This window comes from Vanellus vanellus, assembly GCF_965231255.1.
Source record: "Vanellus vanellus genome assembly, chromosome: 1".
In the NCBI taxonomy this organism is placed as follows: Eukaryota; Metazoa; Chordata; class Aves; order Charadriiformes; family Charadriidae; genus Vanellus; species Vanellus vanellus.
Genome location: NC_138905.1, coordinates 34,419,176 through 34,442,583, shown reverse-complemented (window position 1 = coordinate 34,442,583; position 23,408 = coordinate 34,419,176). Strand labels below are relative to the sequence as shown.

At 40.6% G+C, this 23,408-nt stretch overlaps 1 protein-coding gene across 1 annotated transcript; it reads left to right on the top strand.

Moving 5' to 3' along the window:
• DBX2 (developing brain homeobox 2) lies at positions 1 to 19,918 on the top strand (the record flags this gene model as incomplete). Its single annotated transcript, XM_082491187.1, has 4 exons — positions 1 to 355; positions 12,248 to 12,343; positions 16,970 to 17,157; positions 19,598 to 19,918. Exons 1-4 carry the CDS (start codon positions 16 to 18, stop codon positions 19,916 to 19,918), a joined length of 945 nt encoding a protein of 314 aa, XP_082347313.1. The 5' UTR covers positions 1 to 15.
• Between the last annotated feature and the right edge of the window lie 3,490 nt (positions 19,919 to 23,408).

Here is a 23,408-nt window from a genome sequence, read left to right as displayed (position 1 = left end):
TTAAAAGCCCTCGCTATGCTGCCCAGCGCCCTGTACTGGGACCTGGTGGGCTCCTCGGCTCTCCTCAACCTGCCGGCGGCGCCGGGCTTCGGCAACCTGGGCAAAAGTTTCCTCATCGAGAACTTGCTGCGGGCCGGGGCGCCGCCGAGCCCTGCCCAGCTCCGTCCCCTCCCCGCCAGCCCCGTCCCCCTCAAGCTGTGCCCCGCGGCGGAACAAATCAGCCCCTCAGGGGGTCCCTACCCGACAAGATGGGCTTTTCAAGTGCTTAACCCCTCCGCGGCGGACAGCGGCCGCCTGCCAGCGCGGGCTCCGGCGGCAGAGAGAGGCGGCGGCGTCTTCCCGCCGGCAGCCACAGGTGAGCGCCGGCCCCGTCCCGCCGCCGGGAAGACGGGGCTTCGCGAGGGCTCGGTAGGGAGAGAGGCGACCGTTCCCCTCCGCCCCGATGAGCCTGGAGGCGGCGGGAGGCCGTGCCCCGCTGGGGGCCGTGCCGCCGAGCGCCTTCTCCGCGGCGGGGTTGCGGCGGAGGGTCTCGCCCTGCCGCTGGCGACGGGACCCCGAGGCGCGGGCGAAGGGGAGCGATGGTGAGGGTGAGGCGGATCGGCGGCTTCAAAGCGGGTTTTAAACCGGGCGGGCCGGCGTCCCTGCGGGTGTAGCGAGCGCGGCAAAGCCTTGTGCCGGTAGGGAGGAGTGCTTTTAACTGCCCTTGGTCGCGGTGCTGTCACGTCGCAGCCCGAAGGGACGGCGAAAGAGCGTTCCCGCGAACGGGCGCTCCGGGAAGGTCTGAAATTCCTAATTTTGGGAGAAAAGAGGAACGGTCCCGTCCTCCTGGGTGGCGATAGCTGAGGAGGCAGCAGCCCCCTCCCTCCCCAGGTGCCCTGTCCCTGGCGGACGGCAAGGGGGGAAGGGCTTGGGGTCCTCCGACCAAAAAGAAAATTGGTGCAAAAAATAATAAATATATATATCTTTAAAGCTGTGTAAAAGGTCTGTAGTGAGCAGTTGGGTCCGGCGTCGAGGTAAAAGCCTTCGCTAGGCTGTGAGTTTGCCGGTGTCCCGGTGTCGGGGGTGCCGGCTGGGCCGCTCTGCCGCCGCCCGCCCTGAGGGGAGCGGGGGAGGCGGGAAAGGCCCCGACTTCCACGGAACGGGCCCGCCGTTCCCCGGGTCGCTGCCCTGGGAAGCAAACGGTTCCGCAAAAGATGTTTTGCTTCTGGGATGCGCCCCTTTTCGTATAAATATCTTTTGCCTGGGCATGGGCAACGATTTAAAGTGATTTTTTTTTTTTTTTCTTTGGAATGCGTACGTCTGTCAGCCGTGGAACTGTTTGAAGTTGAATACAAAGTTAATTCCTAAAGTTCGGGATTAGACTTGCCATGTATGTTATATTGTGCCTTTCCGTTACAATATACCAATTTATTTCAGCCTTTTGTGTAGTCTTCAGAATTTTTACATACGAATCATCCAGTTTTAAATGCACTTAAAGTAAGACAAACAGAATTATATTTGTTGAAGCAAGGCTTTAAGATATGAAGCCAAAAAGCTCGTTTTAGAACCAGAATTAATAACAGTTGTTTTCTTTTCAAGCATAATTTTAGTCCAGTTAAATCCTAGAAACTGTTCTGCAAAATCCAAACCGGTTTTTGATCCTTTAGCATGATGTACTTTAAAGGCAGGAAGGAGAGAGTCAAAGAAGTGTACATTAACATTTCTGAAGATTCCAGACCTTAGCTGTAGCGAGTGTTATCTTAAGCATATCAGTTTTTTAAACATGTTTATTTTAGCTAACTATAGGCCAGGCCAGGAAATAAGACAAATACAATCTTTCTGGAATTAGGTGCATATTCTTCCCGCCCCCAAAAAGCTCTAAAGAAAATGCTACATTTATGTGTACAGAGCGCATGTAATAGGGGAGATAGCAGATGCCCCAGCACTCATTGCCATAGGTAAACTTTTTCTAAGTAGTACAGAAGTTCCTGAATGCCGAGTTTTTCAAATGCTTGCTTCCAGGTTTAGTTCTTTCTTTGGTTGGCCTACAGCAGTACTCGTGAGTTTAGCAGTGTGTTGCAGGTCTGCCTAGTGATTTGGCGTTCGATCCTATGTTTCTTCTGATCCCATAGCTTCCAGGGATTTCAGAGGGACCTTTGGGCAAAAGCACCAGTCTCTTACATTTGAGCAGTGAGAAATACTAGGTTTCCTCATGCATTATGCACTCTGAAAAAAAGTCTCCTGCGAATGTAGAAGATGTACAACAAAGATGTATATATTCTAACAGGGATGTATTGCTTCTCCTCTGAATTACATGCCTTAAAGTGATGAGGGCTCTTAGGTGTCTGAACTTTCATAAATGTAAATTATATTGGAACTGTCCGGCTGAGTGAGATTTTGTTGTTTCTAAGGAGACTCTTCTTTCTAGTGTAGGCGTATGCTGGGGAACTGTTCAGACTTGGACACTTGCATTTGTGAGTAAGGCTGGGGTGTCTTGTTTACGTGGTGATAGGGCAAAAAAGTGTTTTGTCAGAATAAGAATTTTAGCCTTCAGGTAGTAATGAAGGCATTTTAACTAAGGAATTAAGACTAGGTAATGTTTTTTAATTTACAGATTTTTGTGAGTATTCACTGATTTTTGTGAGTTTTTGGAGGAATAAACTCTTTCCTATTTGGACCCCACAAATCACATAGCATTTTGCAAAATCTTGGTCTAAGTCTTTAATAAGACGATTGAACATGATAAAGTAAAATTTTTTTTTTAATCTTTCTGAACTAGCAAGTGCTTTATAGATCATGCAGGGACTAAAAGTGCACTAATAAACTAGCTTGGCATAACCCGGGATTTTTAAAATAAAATAATAATAAAAAAACCTATAGAAAAGAGAATTGAAAAATATGGGATTTTTTGGAATCCGTAATCTGTATTGCTCATGTAGTCCCAAATTCTGGTGAGGTCACCAAAAGTTCTCAGAAAGGAAGGAATATAAAATAACACCAGGGACTGAACTGAATGGGCTGAATCTTTTTACAGTTCCAAAACCAACATGTATTCACAGCACCTATCAAGGAAAGACATGAAGAAAGCACTCAATTTCAGGCTACCTTTTAACACTCCATAAAAGTGCCAAAGAACAAAAATCCTGTGTTCTTTCTGTAAACTGGAAAATTCTTATCCATGGCTGCAAAGGAGACCTGAGTGGGATGGCACTCTTCATCTGTGACATCTGGTCATGATAGCTTTTCCCTTCGTAATTCCTCAGCAGCAGTGTTTTATCAGCAAGTTTCCATTTCCATAATTTACAGGTTTGAAAGGATTTAATTTGACCATTTAAAGTGCTTATCTGCATACATATTTTGAGTTCTCCTCCAAAATAATCCTAAATGAAAAACTGGAAATGTACTCTGAAAGTACCACGTTGTAAGATACATCATCTAATGAGTGGTCTTGAAAGAAATATATTGTCTGTAGAAGATTAAAATAATCACTTTCCATCGTTATGCTGATTTTTAAAAATTAAATGTAATTAAATCATAGGTTTTAAAAGTTAATTTAGTTTATTTTGACTTAAGAGTACAACGGTGTGAACAAGCGTCATATTATATAAAACTTAAGAAGGGGAAGCAGGAGGAACGTTATTGCTAGATGATAAACTCACTTGCCTGCTACAACGGTATGCCAGTTTATACCAGCTTGGGATTCCCGCAGGCTTTCTGGCATCCTGCTCTGAAGCCCCATTGAGGGTGATGAAACACTGAACTGGGCCCACCGTCTCCAGCGGGCATGGTGAGCGCTGTGTTTCTGTCTAACTGAACCAAATTTCTCCTAACCGGTGCACTATGGGCCTGATTCTTCTCCTTCAAGACCTTTTGCCTTGATAAAATATATGCATAATACTGCCTTCTGCTTTGTGGGAACTTTGCATACAGTGTGTATTTGTAGCCCTGACTAGGTAAAGCCATGCTGTTTCTACTTTTTCAGCACTGGATAACCCAGACTGTGGTCTTCCTGTCTAAAAGCTTTTAAAAATGCACTGTTGTAAATCAGCATTTCCCAGTGAAACATATTACAGCTTATACTTGAACTGCCTCTTAAAAGATGAGGGAAGCTCCAGGTAAAAGTTCTGAGCAAACTAATGGACTCTTAAGTGTGGAGGAAGTCCTCAATTTCTGTTTGCTAATCTGGGATTCAGTCCCTCTCCTTGAACTCCTGTGCTATCATCACCTTCTGGATCAATTAGAAGACTTGACAGTTTTCCTCAGCATTTTCTGACATGGGAAAATTATCCACAGGATGCTCAGATGCAGTCTGTTGTAGCACAGGTGCTTGAAAGAGGTTCATTCCACATCTTTCCTCATGACTTGGTTTCCAAAAGCATTGGCTGGCACCAGGTCAGAGAGAAATGCACAGTTACTTTGCTACCTGAAATTATTTTCTGGAAATCTCTGCTCTTCTCAAGTGATTTGCCCTGGAGAAGAATGACAGTAAGTGTTTTACAGCCTAAATATGGTCAGTAGTGGTATGACCATGAATATGGTCATACATGGCAAGAATCTGGCTTTCTGCTTTAATCTTGGCATTTTGATATATTAACAGAGAAAGGAAACTAGAAAGTGCAATGAAACAAATAAAGCAAAAAGAAATGAGGTGACTTGCCTAAGGTAATATAGAAAAATGGTAGCATTGCACGGAAATAAACGCAAACCTTCCTCTGCAGGCTAACTTTTTGGACCAGTGTCAGTTTTTCCCCCTCAGGTGATAACAGTAATTCTATCCTGCAACAGTCTTACTTTAATCAATATACTTTATTTCCCATTTTTAGTAAAATATCTTGTGTTTATGACAACCAGGAGATATTTGAATTGCTGAAATTAGGTGGTTTTTTTTCCTTCATTTTGGACTCCCTCTTCATGAATAAATGCTTATTAATTATCGATTTCAAACCAACTGTGAAGCAGAGCATGTCCTGAAGCAACATGTAACTTTCAGTAAAATAAAAGGCAGGAAAGAGCTGAGTAGTGTATCTCAGCTCCCTCTAGGCTTGCACTAGCCTCTGGAATGTGCTACCCTCACTCAGGCAACAAGTTGTCCACTAAAGTCCCAAGATTTTCCTGTTTTGTTGGTGTTTTCTGGGGATAGAAAATTTCTTTAAGGTGCGGAGATCTATTTAGCATCTTTTCTTATGTCCTGATTGCCAGGAGCATTGAGGTTCCTGCATTCATTTAAAAGTTTGTCTTTGGAGACAGAGAAGTTTCTGTAAGTACCAGAAATCACAAACTGATTTTTCCCTGGTGCAGCATCCTTCCCTGCTTTGTGAGCCCTTTAATAGAATCAGTTTGGGGTGCCTAGCATCCCTTAAAAGTGGCTGCAAAATGGCCTTTAAAGGACAAATCTTTGTCCTCATTGTAAGGTCGCCAGAGCCAGACTAATGCCAGCTACACTCCGACCCAGCCACCAGTCTGGCAGTCTGGGCTCAGCAGTGAATATGAGCATTGGCTGGGCAGTGCTCTTGCCTCTGGCGACTCTTGCTGTGCCATCTCTGAGAAAGGAAGAAGATCCTGAGTTTGGTCCCTAGTAAGATTTAAGCGCTGCCGGAAGATCTCAAAGCTGCAGTAGGAAGACAAGTGGTGGGGTTTATAGAAAAGCAATTCACCGAGGGGAAACCATGGAATCAGTCATGCCTTCAGTTAGCAAATTAACTGCTGTAAAATGCATTTTATATTGCAGAATGAGCTGGTCTTATGAAATCTTGTAGTATATTCTTCATGTATTTAGAAAACACATGAATGTGGTAAGGATTAATCTCATCAGGCAAGCTCACAACTTGAGTGCAGATTTCAGGTTTCATTGTACTGTGGGTTTTTTTGCATTAAAAAATTCCCCTGAATTTTGGAAGGCAAGTTCTCGGCCTCCATTGTCCACCAAAGGTGTTATGCATTCTTGTATAGCGCAGCTTTGCAAAACAGCTCTTTAATTTTTCTAAATGATACTTTTGTGGTCAGTCATGAACTGTAGCAGAATTGGGAAGGTAATTTTTTTAAAAATGAAAACAAGTGAAGGTATATAAAGCAGTAGGAGGCTGTTTCAAATGTCAGATCTGTAGACCCTGATCCTTATAAAGTTAGGCACCTAAATATTTTCTGTAACCTGTGCTGTGTTTCTTTGAGGTGAGTCATCATGTTGGAGGATAAGTGGCCTTTGCTTTGTGCTGAAAAGCTCATGAGAGTTTCCCTTGAGAGGCTGCCCTTTTCTGAAGTTATACCACATAATTCTGTTGAGGTGTTTTGTATGTATGTTAAGGATTTTACCTCTTCTGCATGAATCTTGGACAATTTAGTGTTACCCTGGAATCTTGTGACTGTGAATATCTCAGACTTTAACTTGAAAAAGTATTTCCTTGTACAAATGTAAAAAGGCTACCCTCCCCCCCCGCTTTTTTAAAAAAAAAAAAAAAAAAGAATCCACGGTTCATTATTTTTTCCTTCTAACAATGTTTAGCCAGTCTTGAGACTTTTGTCTGGTTGGAGCTGGCAGTACTGCAACAAGTAAAGACTGGTCCAGGTAGGAAATTTTAGCTAATCAGTGCATACCACTGGAATAAATGGTGCGGTTTTGCCTATGGTAAGATTATGAATTAGGGATGCAACAATCAGAAACGAGTGAATTGTCCTCTTGCAGCATATGACCCTAATTTTCTGTTGCTTGAAGAAATTATTTCTACACAAATTGAAAGTCAAATAAATAACTTTAGTGCCTTTATGGCTGAATTTTATCATTTTTTACAGTCTTTATGGCTGTACAGAGGAGTGTATTCTTTTGACATTACCTAAGAAGGGTAAGAAGAATGTCACAGTAATTCAGCTGTTTATTAAAAAATAGATGTCTTGTCTAATCTAATTGTCTAAATATCTTGTCTAATCCATAATCAATACAGGGAGACACCTCCAGAGGACAACACAATTTACCTTCTTAGACGTCTTATTTTAAGGTGATGAATCATTATATAGAGCTACTTATGGCTCCTCATTGACTGTACAGGAGGTCCAAACAAGCAGGTTAGACAACACACTGAACTTTTAGACAGAGAAGTGACAGTAATGCCCCTTTTGACAGGAACTGGTAAGCAGAAAGTGCTGGGGCACAGTAGCCCATGGACATCTATTTCAGGAGAAGGACAAAGCCAGAGACAAAGCTGGTAAATCCACAGCTTTCCAGATCCCCATCTTTCTTCTCAATAGCAAGGCTGTGTACAAGGCATGGAGATGGTGGAGGTCACCTTTACTGCTGACACCAGGAGACCTATGGAGTCTCTGACAAATGGTGTGGGGTTTGGTTGCTGCTTTGGGTTGTCAGAGGTAAAACTGGCCATTCTTTGCCACCGGCCTGAGGCACCCGTGTTTCCTCAGGTGGAGAAAACCCAATCACACATGTACAGCAAATCATGCCCTAATAATAAGGCATGTGAATGATGCCTCTGAAAATTGACAGTGATTCACGTGATCTCAGCTAATCCTCAGAGTGACTCTGTCAGCCACTACATTGCTATAGATGTAAGGAAATGATGATTATGCTGTTGGCACATTTCAAGCCCTTTTCTGGTGTGACTGCTCTGCTAATTTTTGAAAGCCCCACTGAGACCCAACATAAAAATGCAAGCCCACTTCTTGCATCTGCTTTTTGTGTAGAATTTCAAAATACATATTTAGAACTTCAAAACCCTTTCTATAAACATTTCCCAACATTTTAAGACTGATCTATGTATGCTGCTGTAGTCTGCCCTTTTGGCTTGACTTTATTTGAGCATGTTTTACGGAGGAGTGAATGGGAAGCAAATAGACAGTGAATTTGGGAGTGTAGGAAAGCCAGGTCTGAGGGATGCTGTACCACAAGCTCTTGCAGTAAGTTTTGCCAGGTCCGTGTGGTGGTGACTGCCTTTGGTGGGATATGGCAGCAGCTGTTGCTTCCTTCTCATGGCCAGGGGCTCCTCTTCAGCTGGGTGAAATGCTTTGGGGGTGCACAACTGCTGCTGGAGCATTGCACTCTAAACACAGTAATTGCTGGGGACAGTTTACTTGTGCCCACTTCATGGGCCCAAAACCATCCAAGTTTCTCAGATTAAATGGGATCATTTTAGTGATAATATTTTTAATTTGCCTGCAGGGCTGCAGCCTGGGCATCAACTGTGGAAAGGAGTTCATGTGGACTTAGCAATACTTGGAGAGTGTAAGGGCTGTGTTTATGCTGCTTGAGGTCTGTCTACTCCTGTGCTGTTTCTTGTTAGCTGGCTCTAGGCAGCTTTCACAATCACTCTTCAGAGGTGTTTCAGTTCTCTTCGCAGTATTATACTACACTTTTATCAGTTAGCTGTAAAAAACCCCAACAAACTAACAGCATGTGCAGGGAAGTATCCCTGTATGGGTCATACCAGAAGTTTACCATCGATTTGCTTTTCCTCAGTAGCTGTTGTTTCTTTGATCCTTTCCTGCTGGCTAATGGCCTATGCTATTTCCCAAGTAATTTCACAACACTATGATTAGGAAAAAACAGTGGTGTTCTTGAATGATACACCATTTTTAAACTACATATCCATTTGAATCGAATTGTACTTAGGAACCTTACACATAAAATGGTGGATAGTTAGAGGGAAAACTACTAGTCCCACTGTTGGCATGACTTTTTAGTATGGGAGGGCTTTTGAATTTAGAATATCTTCAGAGCTGGCAGTATATTTTAAAATACCAGTATCTGAACTAATACCTGAGTTTTAGCACTGGGTGAGCTTGAGGTCCGTTTGCATGTTTAGTATCATTTTATTGTCTGTAAAACACTTCAAATTCACAGAGCTGAATGTAAATGAGCATTATTACTAAATTTTGAATGCAGTAATAGTGTCAAAAGAATTTATCTTTTGCAAAAAAGTGAAATAAATAATTTATTTCTATTTTACATATTTCATACTTTTATATTCATGACCTGATAAATTTTCTTTTAAATCTTATAGTATGGTTTTTGGAGTGCCCAAAGGTACTTATACCCTATTCTGATATTTCATTTTCATGCATCTGTGAAGCTAAACCTGTAAAGTCTCACCCTTGTGAAATGCTTAGTTCCACACAGTCTCTGGTTTTATGAAATGGGAATGCTAAGCAGAAAAAGAATGAGATATCTCGAACAGGAATTATTAGGATTTGGCCCATGGTTAATGTGTACTCCACATGGCTGGAAGCAGCAGCTGCTTTTTAGTTGCAGCGAACTTCATTCTGGCCAATAAATACAGAACTAATATTCTGACATTTCAGCAATTTTCAGCCTTATATGACCAGCAAACAGTGTTTGCTTCAGATTGTTTGACCAACAAATATTGGTAAAGTGGCCATGATATACGTGACCAGAAAATAAAAGCATAGGCAATGCTTTCTATATGTTGTTCTCAGCACTGATAGGTATTGTGTCATTCCTATAGGTACAATCACAGTATAATTCTGAATATAATTCTGAAATACATATACATTAAACATATAATTTTTCTCTGAGCAATTTTTAATCTGTTAATGCAGTTTCATGTAGACAGCCTCTACATAGGGCTCCTAAGGTACAGTTGAGTATCTCTGTATTATGCCAGATTTTTTAGTGATGTAACTCTGTGTAACTGCTACACATTGGTTTGAGTGCAGCAGATAGGACCTGAAGATGTAGTTTGTTACCCTTGATGTAGAATTCACTTGTGCATCAGTGTAGTTGGAGCACATCAAAGAAGTTTATAAACTAGACGTGTGCATTGGCTATAGGTTGAGGGAGACATAATGCCATTTTTTAATTCCACAGGATCTAGAATAAATCAATCTTGAGCAACAGTCTCAGAAACCGCTTGGTTCAGAGTTATGTGAGGATATCATCTGCATCTTATTTCTTAAGCAAATGTTCTGACTCCGAGGGATATGCACCATGCAGGCAGAAAAGACAGCGGTTGGTTGAGGGAATTAAGTAAAATGCCCAAGAAAGCCAGAAGCATGATTTCCATCGACTTGAGCAGAATTAGTGCCAAGATGTCTACTTTTTGATCATGGTGCTGTGCTAGTGCACTAAATCATTGCCAGCAATATCCGTGGAAATATGTGGCTTGTTTGACATTTCCTTAAGTAAAATATCTCAAGTTTTGATCCTGATCCATCTCCTGACCTTTATGCTTGCAGCTTGCTTGTTGAGAAATTTCATGAATGGAGAAAACCTATCATTTCCCATTCCTCTATCTTTATTTGCAGGAGCATGCTATCTATCTGAAGCAATAGCTTATTCAATTCCGGTTTATCCAGATATCTCCTGGCTGTGTCACATACCATTATGACCTCCACATTACCAAAAATGAGCAAGGAACTGGAAGGGAGCTAAGAAATCATAACAGGGAATATCAAGGATGGGCCAACATGTCTGACAAAAATCGTATTGCATGAATAAGGTGCTCGAGCAATGATTAGGGAGAATAGGGCATTATAGCAGTCAAGGAATATTTGAGACATGTGAAAAGGAAGCAAAGAAATTGAGTGCAGTACCTTCTGTATACTATGTTGTATATTTAGAAGTGGATGACTGTAAGGGAAACTTGATAATGGCATGAGGAACATGGCTCCCAAGGTCGGGAGGAAAAGGTCTTCACCTGGGATTTTGGAAACTGCAGCAGATTAAACATTAGCAGCAGATAAAATGCATCATCAAGAACAAGCTCTTATGTTCCGGAGGAATGGCTGAGATTACCTGGTAGGAGTTTCCCTTCTCCATCTCTTGTGCTTCTTCAGTTACAGTCAATCCTTTCCAACTTATACACCCCACCAGTTGCATTGAAGCCCCTTGGATAGGTAAGACAGGTAAAATTTGGTTGCATGTTCTTGACCCTTTTAAGCTCCTTAGGACTCAGGTCCATATTTGATGGTCTCGTGTGAAAAAGAAGCTTTAGAATGCTAATGCCTGATGTAAACCATTCCTTTTTGTAACTGTTTTGCAAGCATACACCTTAAAATAGGCAACTAGTTCCTCTTGGAGTATATTTATATTTCATTAGAAACAGTAAAGTGTTGATGAAAAGCTGTAGTAATGAAATGCTTATCAATTTGCAGTTACAGTTGAAGAAATTTTCACCTAAGCTTGTATGAAATAAGACAAAAAATGGAGGTAAATATTTTCAAAATGTTCAGAGTTAGGCTTCTACAGCAATAGTTTATTGCTTTGGGAGATCAGCAGATATGAACATCAGAAAAGTTATTAAGATGCCCTAATATGTACTCAGGAACCTAATTTTGAATGATCTTTGGTTTTAATTCCAGTAGAAAAATTGTTAAAAATTAAGAACGTGGCTTAGATACATTTATCTATTTAGCTATCTTTCTTCCCTATTATTTAGTTCTTAATTTTTTTATCTAAGTATGCAATTCCTTTTTTTTTTAATTAATAAGGTTATTTATAGAAATTTAGAAAAACTACAGTACAAAGTTTTGAGATACTTATTTTCTGCCTAAAACAAAACAGGAAAGTGACATGTTTTGATGCTGATCACATTTTACAAGTGTACACTTCTAGCAAGTGTGAAGTAGCTATTTTCAAAAGAAAAAAATATTCCAAGTTTCATAGTTGACTAGTACAAGCAGAAATTAAAAGGTAATTAGGATTAATGGAAAAGACCATGAGCTTTATAGAAAAAAATTAAGGGATTATTAGATAATGAAGACCTTGCCAAGATTTGGAAGATTTTATAGAATTTATTCATGAAGGTTTTTTATTTATTGAAGACCATATTGGTTTGGGGACTAATAACAGCATTGAAATACAAGCAGAAAAGACAGGGTTCACTTTTAGATTCGTTTTTGGTAGGATATCATGCTTACTAGAGTTATCCAAAATAACTTTTTCAGATGCATTATACTCATTATTTCAACAATATATTATTTAAACAATGTGTTCAATCCCAATATTTAGGAAAAACTCCCATAATTATAGCAAGTACAGAAGTAAATTTCAAATCTGCAGAGTTTCATTTTTATGATAAATATATTGAGTTTTGCATATTGTATTTAAGCTACACATGTAAAGTAACCTTTCTAAATTAAAGAGCAATTACTTGGTTTATCATTGTTTGCCTTAAAAATATCACCATCTTGAAAAAAGGAAAAAGAACTTGTGGGGCAGGACTTTACACACTGACTTTTTGGAGGACTGTTGTTATGAATATCGCCTAAGCTCAATGGATAATCAATTAGATCTATGCTTTCTTTGCAGCTCTTTCCAAACACTTTTTTCTCCGAGCCCCGCCATTCTACTCAGCATGCTGCGGTGGGTCCTGTCAGCACCCTGCATCCCCCACTGCTTTTCCAAGTAAGTTTTTATGCTTCATCAGTAATGCTTGAGTTATTCTGTAAACCAAAGCAGCAGGATTTAATGTGTTCTGGAAAACTAATTGGTGATGCAATGGCAGCAGCTAATTCCTTAGTAAAATCACAGCAATCCTATTCAGAGGCTTTCCAAAGATTTATCAAACTTAAGTACACTGAGCAATTGTGAGAGGTTTCCAATGGCATTGAGACACCCAGACAGAACTAACCTAGGAAAGCTCCTTGTTTTCAGTTTGCTAGAAAAGATTCTTTAAAATCGGTAACTCTTTTAAAAATCTGTGTCAATAAACGTTTGCAAATAAGAAAAGAAAAGAGCTGAAAGATCTTAATATGGATGCTGCACTTTAATGTCTGTTAGGGTTAAATTATGATTCAGGAAGCCCTAACATTATTTGCATAAAACAGTCATTCTTTCTGTAGCAGTGAAATGCATGCATGTTTAATTTGTTTTTCTTTTTTAATTATAATGTAAAAAATTGAAGAAGTAAGTTGAAGAGAATTTTGGCCAGTATACACTATACGCTCAGGATTAAGACCTGGAACATACTTCCATTTAATCCAAATCTAAATTTAACCTTGATAGTGAAGTTTGCATGCTATAGTGTAAGAATGGATATTCATGACTTTACACATTTATGGCTCAGGAATACAAACAGAAGAGGCATTTCCTAGTCCTTCAAAATGGAGAAAAAGCACAAATTGCCTTGCAAATCCAAATGAAAATTGGAGTTTATCTGTGCTCTAACATACACTTTTTTTTATCACAGTTGCATTTGAAACCTTCCTGACTACGTGGATGCGTTTTATGAATGTTTCAGAAGGGCAGTTGCTAAGTTGAATGATTCTTGACAAGTGAGGCAGCAAATGCTGGCAGTTTAATGAGCTGCAAGTTTCTGAGCACCTCTTTAGGGGGCTGACACTTTCCCACAGAGCGTTTTACATGGCCCCGGCTCTCCCACAATGCCTGACAGCACCATGACCAATCACCACTTTCACTTTACTCATCCACACGCGACCTCACCACAATTTTTCACTGTGCAGATGAACTTTAGGAACCATTTCACATTGAAAAGGCCTGGGCAAGGGTCAGTTGCCCTTTTGTATGGCCATAAAGCAATACTCTATGTGCCAGTCTTTTCTCCTGTCTCACATTCCAAGAGATTTTCTGGACACCATTTAAAGCACTTGACTGAAAAATAAAGCAGTGAATGAAACTGACTTTTATAGACTCATTCTAGCTCATCTTCCCATATAACCCTGTCTACCTGAAAAGGGATTTAGTGGATGAGCTGAGTGTATACAGGGACTTGCTGAATACATAGGCCCATTATCAACTGCGGGGATTGTTTATTAACCAGGACTGATACACTACTATTTTGGAAGTGACCTATTAATTGTCCATTTAACTAGAATGTATTGAATTCAAATGAAAAAATGGAAACCATGACTAAAGCTTTTACTTGCTCCTTCAAGGTGGTCTCTGCCATGAAGGCAAATGAAGATTGTTCCACAGATTAAGAGGACATTTATCACTATATATTAGGATACAAAGGAAAGACTTAAAAAAAAAAAACAAAGCAAAACAAAAATCAAACCAGCAACACAGGAAATAGTTGCTAACAGATTCACATTTATGTCAGCAGAGCACCAAACCTTTTGATGCATATTCAGAGCAACAGGCTGCAAACTGACTTTTTTAATTTTGATGGAATTGTTGTAATGTATGAATGACTGCCTATCCCTCTGTACTGAAAAATCCTTTAATCCACAAACTGCAATTTAGTTTTTGTGTGAACAGTTGGAATGCACTTTGGAATATGGCGTATTCTTAAAAAAATTCTCTAGGCTAGTCAGTTGGGGGTGACTATTCATTATCCCAAACATGAGTTTCAATTTTTTTGACACAATGGCTGCTAATGCTTGTGAGCATTCTTCTCATCATTAAATTTTGTTTATTTAGGCTTTTAAAATCAGTCACATACTGTGTGCCTTAGAGTGTGTAGATTCTTCATTATTAAATTAGTCTAATACAGGTGTTAAGCTGTACCCTGCATACTGCCTGTACGGGAATTAATTGGCACCTCAGGGCTCTGGCAGGAGGTTGTTTCTTTGCTGATTGACCGTTAACAACCAGCCAGGCAAGACAAATTTTAAGGGGTCACATAATCTGGCGTTCTCTGTCCTTGGCTGACAACTCCATTGTGGCACGAAGGCCGGGAAGCAAGGACCAGCCCTGTTACGCCTCTTCCCTTGCTGGTGTCTCTCGTCCTGCGGTGGGGATGAGGAAAAGTGCCAGCTCTTCTGCTGTCAGACTGTACCTTCCAGTGAACTTGAGGTGGCTGATGATTCATCAGAAACTACTCGGAGGCTACCTGGAAAAAGGTACCTAAATTCACCAAATTTGAGCAAGAAGGAGAGAAAACATGCTTGAGGAAGAAGGGCCAGTGTGTGACCCCAGATTCATTGGCAGGATGGGAGCTTGGGGTGGGGGTCGTGAGGGTGCTATGCACTCCTCAGAGAAATATGAACCCAGCTTGCCCTTTGCAGAAACCTTCGTCGTGGCATTTTGACTTTTGTTCTGCAGATAGTTTATTTTGGTTTGGATGGAGTCTGACTGTGTCTCTCTGTGTCGTAAATATCAGGACAGTAGCCAGTAGGTTATGTTTTTTGTATCTGATCTAATATGATTTTCAAAATCAAAGTACATCTGTATAAATTTAGATTCTTTTATATTATAACATTTTAAATCATAATTACTTTTTGCCACAAGCTGTTATGGGGGACAAATGTAAAGATGGGTTCTTAAGGCGTAGAAAAATTCAAGAAAGCCATGTCTAGCAGAATGCAATGGTCCCTAAATCAGTTATGTTTGACAGTGGCAGTGTTTTTTAGGGAAGGATCATTGTATACTTACTGAGGTTCTAATATTCTTCGTCCACTGGTCACAGGTGGAGGAAGGATACAGGGGTAACGTATGTAATATCAAACCAGTGACCCATGTACCACAAAAGTGTTTAGTCAACTTTGCAAGACATACAGGTATACACTTTAGTTTCTCAGCATTATACATATGCAGTTCTACAATATCCTCAGTGTAAGTGTGTTTGTTTCTCTGTGGGTATTTAAAGACACACATACCTGTGTGTATATATGTAAAATACACAGAAGTTGAAGTGTGGTGTGGTCCCAGGGAACAGTTTGTGAAAGCTGCACCTGGTTGTAATTAGGATTTTCAAGAGCACTATATCTATTGAATAAATGTGTATAATCTCCCCCCCCCCATTACAGCTGACTAGAATAGATAGACTTCTTCACAAAAAAATGTGCGATATTTTATACAATCTGAGAAATTGAACAGCAGTACACCTTTGCAGCCGCTGTAACTATAAACCAGGGTGGCAGTCTTGGCCCTTGTACATGGGAAGCTGGACAACAGGAGGACAGCTTGCACCTTTAGAGTCTGAATTGCACACGATACAAACTAAAGCCACCTTCATGGCTTCCCTTGTACAGAAAGGTTGTCGGTGTCAGTGGCTATACAGCCATGGCACAGGTTTCTGAGTCAAAGTGCAGCTCTTTCCTGGCTTGCTTGCAACTGCCCTGTGCAATTATCACATCCAGTGCTTGATGACAGGCCCTATTCAACTGGCTTCTGGTACTTCTCCCTGGGTGAGCATTTGGGGAAGCCAGGAGTGCTGGAGGTGTACCAAGCCTTACCAGGGACTGCTCCCCATATACCACATCCTTCTAGGAGAGAGGGAGCATGGGAAAGCACTATGGCTTTAGGCTTTATTGGGTGTGAGGAAGGCAAGAGATTTATTTGGATTTGGCTTTTCTGTGCTCTTTGTGTGGCCAATGAAGGGACAGTGCGAACACTTCTACTTCTCCACTGCAGCTCTGTCTCCCCAACTTTGAGGCTTTTTTCCAGGGTAGGGTTCCCTCTAGGCATGGATCAAGGGAATGTGATTGGGTTCATTGAAAACTGCCCTCCCAGGACTTGCTATGAGATGTCAAAGGATTAGAAACCAGGCTGAAAGGAGTAAGTTCAAGTACTCCCCAAATCCTGTAATAAAGAAATGGCTGTGGTTTCCAGAATAAGTAAGTGAATGGCCAGGGATTTTCTGAGAAATAGTTCACTCTGAAAGCCTTTCGTTAGTAAACAAAACTAAAGAAAGCCTACTTAGCGTCTTTGAATCAGTATTACAGACCACTTTTATCTGGTTCTACATTTCACACAAGGAGAAAAAAAACTCCCAGGAAAACGTACTGCACTTTACTCATTGATGATAACGTGCAAAGGAAAGCAGAGAAGTTTCTCCCTGACTATATTTGACTTTTACTGTAGCATGGGCACTGTGTTACTGTTCCTCTATGAACTCATCTGATTTACTTTTTATCATGTCAAGGGGAGACTTTTGACCACTGACAACACCTCTAGATCCAAGTGAGGATTTAATCCTTAATGAACATGACTGAAGCATTACGACACACTTATAACACCAACAAATCAAAAGTGGGACAGTAGTCTGCTAGCATTATAATGAACAGCACTTAATATTTCTCTGACATGTGTTAGATATTATGTGAAATTCTCATCCATTTCCACTAGGAGAGGAAAGTGTCTTGCCTCTTCTGACCCAGGAGTCTAACTCCAAAGCCCGGAGAGGTATATTAAGAAGAGCTGTCTTTTCTGAAGACCAGAGGAAAGCTTTGGAGAAAATGTTTCAGAAGCAGAAGTATATCAGTAAAACAGACAGGAAGAAACTGGCCATTAACCTGGGTCTAAAGGAGTCTCAGGTAAGGAATGACAGAGCATCTGTGACTTTCTGTCTTTTTTGAGGAAGAATCTTTAAAAAGGCTTTGAAGGAGGAAGATTGAGCAGCTCAGGGGCAGCCCTGAGCTCCTTCACTGAGCAAAGACCTCAGTAAATCAATGGCAGTTTTAACCAAGGAATGCTTAAACAGGTTCCTAGTTTATTTCCTGAAGGTGTACATTCAAAATGTGATTGCTCCATTTTCACGCAAAGTGGGAGAAGCGTCACCTCTGCATTTCATTTCTGACTCCCATTTTGCAGTCTGACAGAGCCCCCTCCGGAGCTTTGGGGTAGGGAACTATGTTCCGTTCCATCCCACTGCCTGATAAGCAGTGATTCAGGCAGAAAACAGCAGAGCACAGAGCCCTCCTGCATTCCTCTGAGCACCCTTTGCACTCACAGATGAACAGCTAGTGACAATGCAATCAACAGCACTTGCTCTGAAACCATTCTGCCCCAAGAGACAGGCAACCATCCCTACAGAAGGAACTTAGCTGCACAAGGAAAGAGATCCTCGGAGCTGGGAGAAACTGTAGAAGGAAAAATTGTGCAGGGTGACCCTCCAAAATGTTTCCACTTTACTTACCCATCCACGTTTCACAGGACTTTTCACATGAGTCTGAGTTGGCCTACTGCAGGACTTCAGAGTTTAGCTGAGGGTCTAATACCTCCAGTGAGCTGTTCTGACTGAACGAGTACATTACTGGTGGTGCTGAGCAGCAGTAGCCCAGTCTGGAATCTTAGAGGCCTAACCTAGCTGCAGATAAAACCAAAGGAAAAGTGCTTGGCTTGAAGAGCACAAAACCTGAAAGAAACTGGAAAAAAATGTTTGTGAGGGTATGTAACAGTAGAAAATGAACATGGTAGCCACTGGTGGGTCAGATTCTGAAGGTGCTGGAGTAGACGCAGATCTGTAGAGTATGTTTGAAAGACAGTGAGAGACAAAGTACAATTTTATTTCTTTGCATGCAGCAGGAGTGAAAGTGCTTAAGATATGTATGGCAGAAACTATCTGGAGGGCAGAAAAGCCTGGGAATGGTGATGTGAACTCCCATCATCTTTATTTTGGGGACTTTCAGAACTTGACAAGGCCCTCAACAATTTGATCTAACTTCACAGTTGGCTGTGCTTTGCGCAGGACGTTAGATCTTGTGGTCTGTAGTATTTACTTGCAACCTGGATGACTGACTCCATTGCAAGCACTGCAACTATAGACAAAAAAAGAAGCAGTGTGTGGTGCTTTTCAGTGTGAAGAACAGAGCTGCAATCTCTGCAGGATAAACTATTTCAATCAAAATGTGCAATTGCACCCACCAGTGTGCTACCTAAAAACTTCCTGATATTCCTAATACTGCATTTCCCAAATTCCTAATACTACGGTTATTTCCTTGAGGTTTTTCCTCTGTGTTCTTGATATTCAAGAGAGCCCAGGGGAGTTAAAAGTGATGGAACGACACATAGATAACACCTACCACTACAGGAAAATAATTTCATGATAATGATGAACCAGATATCTATGTCTTCCCCCCCGCCCCCATGAAAGGAAGAGCAGTTGCTTTTCTGACCAGTTGTGCTGGAGGAACAGTACCTGCCATCTAAGGCAATGATTCTCAAACCTTTGAAAGCATAGCCCCTTTGTCTTCATATTAAGTATCTGAATACCAGAATTAAATGCAAATATTTATGGGAAAATAGAACACAGTCTGAATAATTTGAGTGATCCTTCCCCATTTTTTCTCTTTATGTAAAACCAGTTCCTAGATGTATATTTCCCCAAAATTTTCCCAGCATTTCATAAATGCCATTGGACACTTAAGATCAAGCTTTACAACTCAAAGTTTTTGAAAAATGGATTTTATCTCAAAAGCACGTGGATTCTAGGCAGCTCCTGAAAAACTGTAGTCATGCAGACAAAATGTCTTCAAATCCTCACTACTTTGTCATGTGTCATAACACACATTCTGAAGCTATATGGCCAGGCTGTTTTTAGCTATGCTTGTGAAAGGGAGAGTCATAGTTCTTAGAGCATCTTTAAATAGAAGGCTTCACATTGCCAATAATACTATTTAGTTTTGTTAATGACAATGCTAATTTTCTCCGAGAATCCTTTTCTGTCTAAAAGGATGTTGCTATAGGAAATTGCTCTATCCCTAACCATTAGCCTGTCCTTTTCCCAGTCTAAGCCAAATAATCACCTGTTTGAGGTGGTGAAGGTCAAGGAGAGTATTTGGCCCAGCTGTAGTAAATAGTGATGGGAAAATCCTCAGCGAGTGTCAGTCAGTCAGCTTCATTAGATCTGCTGTGGTATTGAATAAAGAAGGAGCATGAAACTAAGGGGACGGAAAGAAAAAAAAAAACAACCTTGTTAGGGCAAAGTTGTTTAAAGAAAAGAATGATAATAAACTCTCATTAACTTGCGAACAGGTGAAAATTTGGTTTCAGAATCGAAGGATGAAATGGCGAAACTCCAAAGAAAAAGAAGTACTTTCAAACAGGTGCCTCCAAGAAGAAGGTCTTCAGGAGAACTACCTCTCACGATCCACCATGAATTTTACCTCCCCGTGCCCATCTGTGTGGGAAGTGTCTCAGGAGCAGGCAAGTCCAAGGTGGAGGGAGAATTCTCCAGGAAGTTCTGAAAGACTGACTAGTACACAACCACCTCCAAGAGCAAATTCATCCCAGAGCCCACTGTATTTGTATCCTGACCAAGACACTGCAAATAAGGCAGTTACATCATCAGCCTAAGGAAAGAGGGGCAGTTTGTAAATTGAGTGGAGAGCACAGGCTTCAAATGAGCAGTCTTCTAAGACTAACAATATTTGGACATTGTAAAGCTAACTAGTTTATGCCTCATAAATTTGCTAAAGTCTAACACCATTAAAATGACAAATAACTAATGATTTAAGAAGTATTCTTCAATACTCAGTCTTTTCTTGTGTCTTTTCCAGTCTTGTACTGACCTTAAAAGTGAAATAGAAACTGATGGTAAGTAGAATGAAGTGAAGAGCATGAAAGTGAAGTTGTGCTCTGATTTATACATCTGTGCTGTATACGATATTAATTAAAAACACACTGATAGAGAATCACTTTCATCTCTCATTGCAGTCAGACCAATTAATTTCTCTTGTGCCCACGATAAGAATAACCCTATTTCCCTCAAGACACTGAGTTTCTTTGGGTTCTTTTTGAAATTCATTGAATGACACCATAGGTTCATATTAGACAAATGTAAGCATTTTTAGTATGTTTTCTCCATCTGTTCTCATCTATCAGTATTCAGTTAGTTTTAAGTAGTGCGGTCACAGGTCAGCTGATAACCCTAGTAAAGTATTCAATACCAAAAGACAACCAACCAACCCTATAAAATACTCTGTGTTTAAATCACTTTGATTTGAATGCATACTGGGAAACACAGTTCACTAACTCCCGTCGTTTCTCCTATGGATGAACCTTCTAGCATTCTTAACTCTGAATTTCAGTGACTTTTGTCAATCTATTAGTACAATCTCTTGTAATCTCTTCTGTATTTCAAAACTGTAATGATGATATGCAGAATTGTAGGCCAAATGCTCTAAGCAACAGAACTATAATTGGAAAAACTGCCACTACAGCCATCTCAGAGAAGTACTTTAGCAGATGGCATACTGTAGTAGCCTTGTTCCTGACTTACTCCTATTTAAACTGGTGCCAATAAGTACACATTAGCATGTGTCTGTATCAAAGACAGGACAGTATTCTGTGTAATACGAGTAGCCTGAAATAATATTATTAAAACTGCTTTACTTAAAATGATTTGCTTGCTTCATGCACTTCAAGGAAATCACTCTGAATTTAAGTATCATTTTCTGTTTATTTGCAAGGTTCTGTAGCTCAAAATGGGAGCAGAACTTTTTTTTCTTTTTCATGTATTTGTAGATGCGTTTGTTGAGAAGAGAGGCTAAAGGTATTTTATATTACAGGCAAAATCTTTTGGAGAACATGATTTTATAGGGACTCTTTCATTTCTGGCAGATTTATATGTTTTATAGTCAAAAGAGATGATTATGATAATCTGGTCTGGCTTTCCTCATCATGCATGACATGAATGTTTCCAATTATTCTTGCCTTGAGCTCCACAGCTTTTTGAACCTTATTATACATCTTTCAAAAAGCCATACAATTATTATTTAACATTTTACCTTTTGGTGGATGATCTACTATTCCTCTTGTTACGTTGCATTATCTGGGAGGTGAAGTTTAGGTACATTAGCAGCTAAAAAACTTGAGATTGCAGTGATGAAGCTTGTATCGTAAACTTAATGCATGATCAGGATAGTTTTGTATCCCACCTTGTGCATGTCTTGCCTTCTAAGTGGTAAACTGTGCAGTTCTAGTCTTGCACTATATGTCATTCTTTGCATGTGATTTCCTACGTTTGTTTTAAAGAAAAAAGAAATTACAGAAAAATTAAGGAGTCATCTCTTCCTGTGGTTACGAACCCTTGTTAGCATACGCTGCCTAGATACCTACCCTCAGAAGGCACTTGCACACATGTAGGATGCCATATGTTATATGCTATTCAGAAACATGAGAAGTTTAGTCCTGTCCTGCAATTGAAATCCCAGAATGAACTCATATTCTGCCTAAAATCTTTAGGGATGAACAGACAGATTGTGTACACCTGGGAATGAATTTGCTATGCAATTGTCCTGTTGAAGTCGTAGTCCTGCCCTGTTTGACTAACTCCTCCTTGAAGGACCAGCAAGTGTTGGTGGCCCAGATTCTTCTGAAATGGCACTTGCTAGTGTCTGCCCACAGTGAAAGGCATGCAGGTATTTCCAAATTACCATCAAGTGGAGGTACATGTGTGTGGGGGTATTTATCAGTGCTTCCCATTTTGGAGGAAATCAGTGTATGGTGGGCATGATTGGGGTTTTCCCATCTCACCTTTTAGGGAAAGGGAGTCTTCACAGCTGCTTATATTCATTTACTGCAAGTCAGTCAAGTACCAGTGTTAGAAGCAACACTTCTGGAGAGGGGAAGTGGGATTCAGAGTGCTCCCTGGGAAACTCTTTCACTTGATGGTGTTACAAGCACCGAATGTGAACTGCTGTCAAAACTCTGAGCTAATGTGCTAAACAGAACACATCTGAGGGATGTCTCACTGAAGCAAAGATCAAGCAAGGCTCATGCAGAATTGTTTTCACAGTTATAATTTTATACGTGTTTTAAATTGAGCAAGTTCTGGATTCACTGTAGCCTATTAAAACACCTTTTCACGGCCCTCGAAATCTCTTAATACCTTCTACAAATATTCTTATTCCACAGCTAGAATAAAGTTTCAATATGCCAGATAAAACATTCTTCACTTGAAAATGCTGATTGAACTTTCTTAAAAACCCTAAAAGTATACATGTGAATTTTGGATTATGCCTAAAATAGTCTGATTCAATTAGTCAAAATGGATTTAGGCCCATGACACATACAACCTTGATTCCTCTCCTTTTAAGCTATTTAAAGGAGATGTTTCCCTTCAGTCCATGCTGTGAAAACTTGGTAAATGAGAAACAGCATTCAGTATGAATACAAAAATATGATATACTTACAGTGTCACTTTTCTGTGTGATGGATCGAGTAGTAAGTATTCGTTTTCTTCAAATAATGTATGCACACTAGTTATAAAAGAACAAAGCACAAATTATATGCAAAATACCCAGCAGGTGTTTGAAGTGCTTTGTGACAGGCGCATTGCAGGGGTGCAAGGCACAGAGTGTGTCTGGTCTTACAGAGTGACATGATAGATACTCATGGCATCTCACAGTTAAAACCAGTAACACACAGAATGGTTGGGGTTGGACGGGGCCTTTGGAGATCATCTAGTCCAACCCCCCTGCCAAAGCAGGTTCACCTACAGCAGGTTGGACGGGAATGCACCCGGGCGGGTTTTGAATATCTCCAGAGAAGGAGACTCCACAACCTCTCTGGGCAGCCTGTGCCAGTGCTCCGTCACCCTCATATCACTTTGACTTCAAATGTATGACCCGGCGGATGACCTTGCAGCATGGTTGTAGGGTGTCTATCTGAGGTATTTCCTATGTGTGGCATTTTGAGACTATAGCTCCAGGCTGTAGAATATTGTGAAGAACGTTTGTTGGGATCCTGGGGCTGGGCAGAGTTCAGGTACCTCAAATTCCAAACCGCAATCAAAAAAAACCAACTCTTCAGACACCATTAACAATGCGGATACTTATACTCG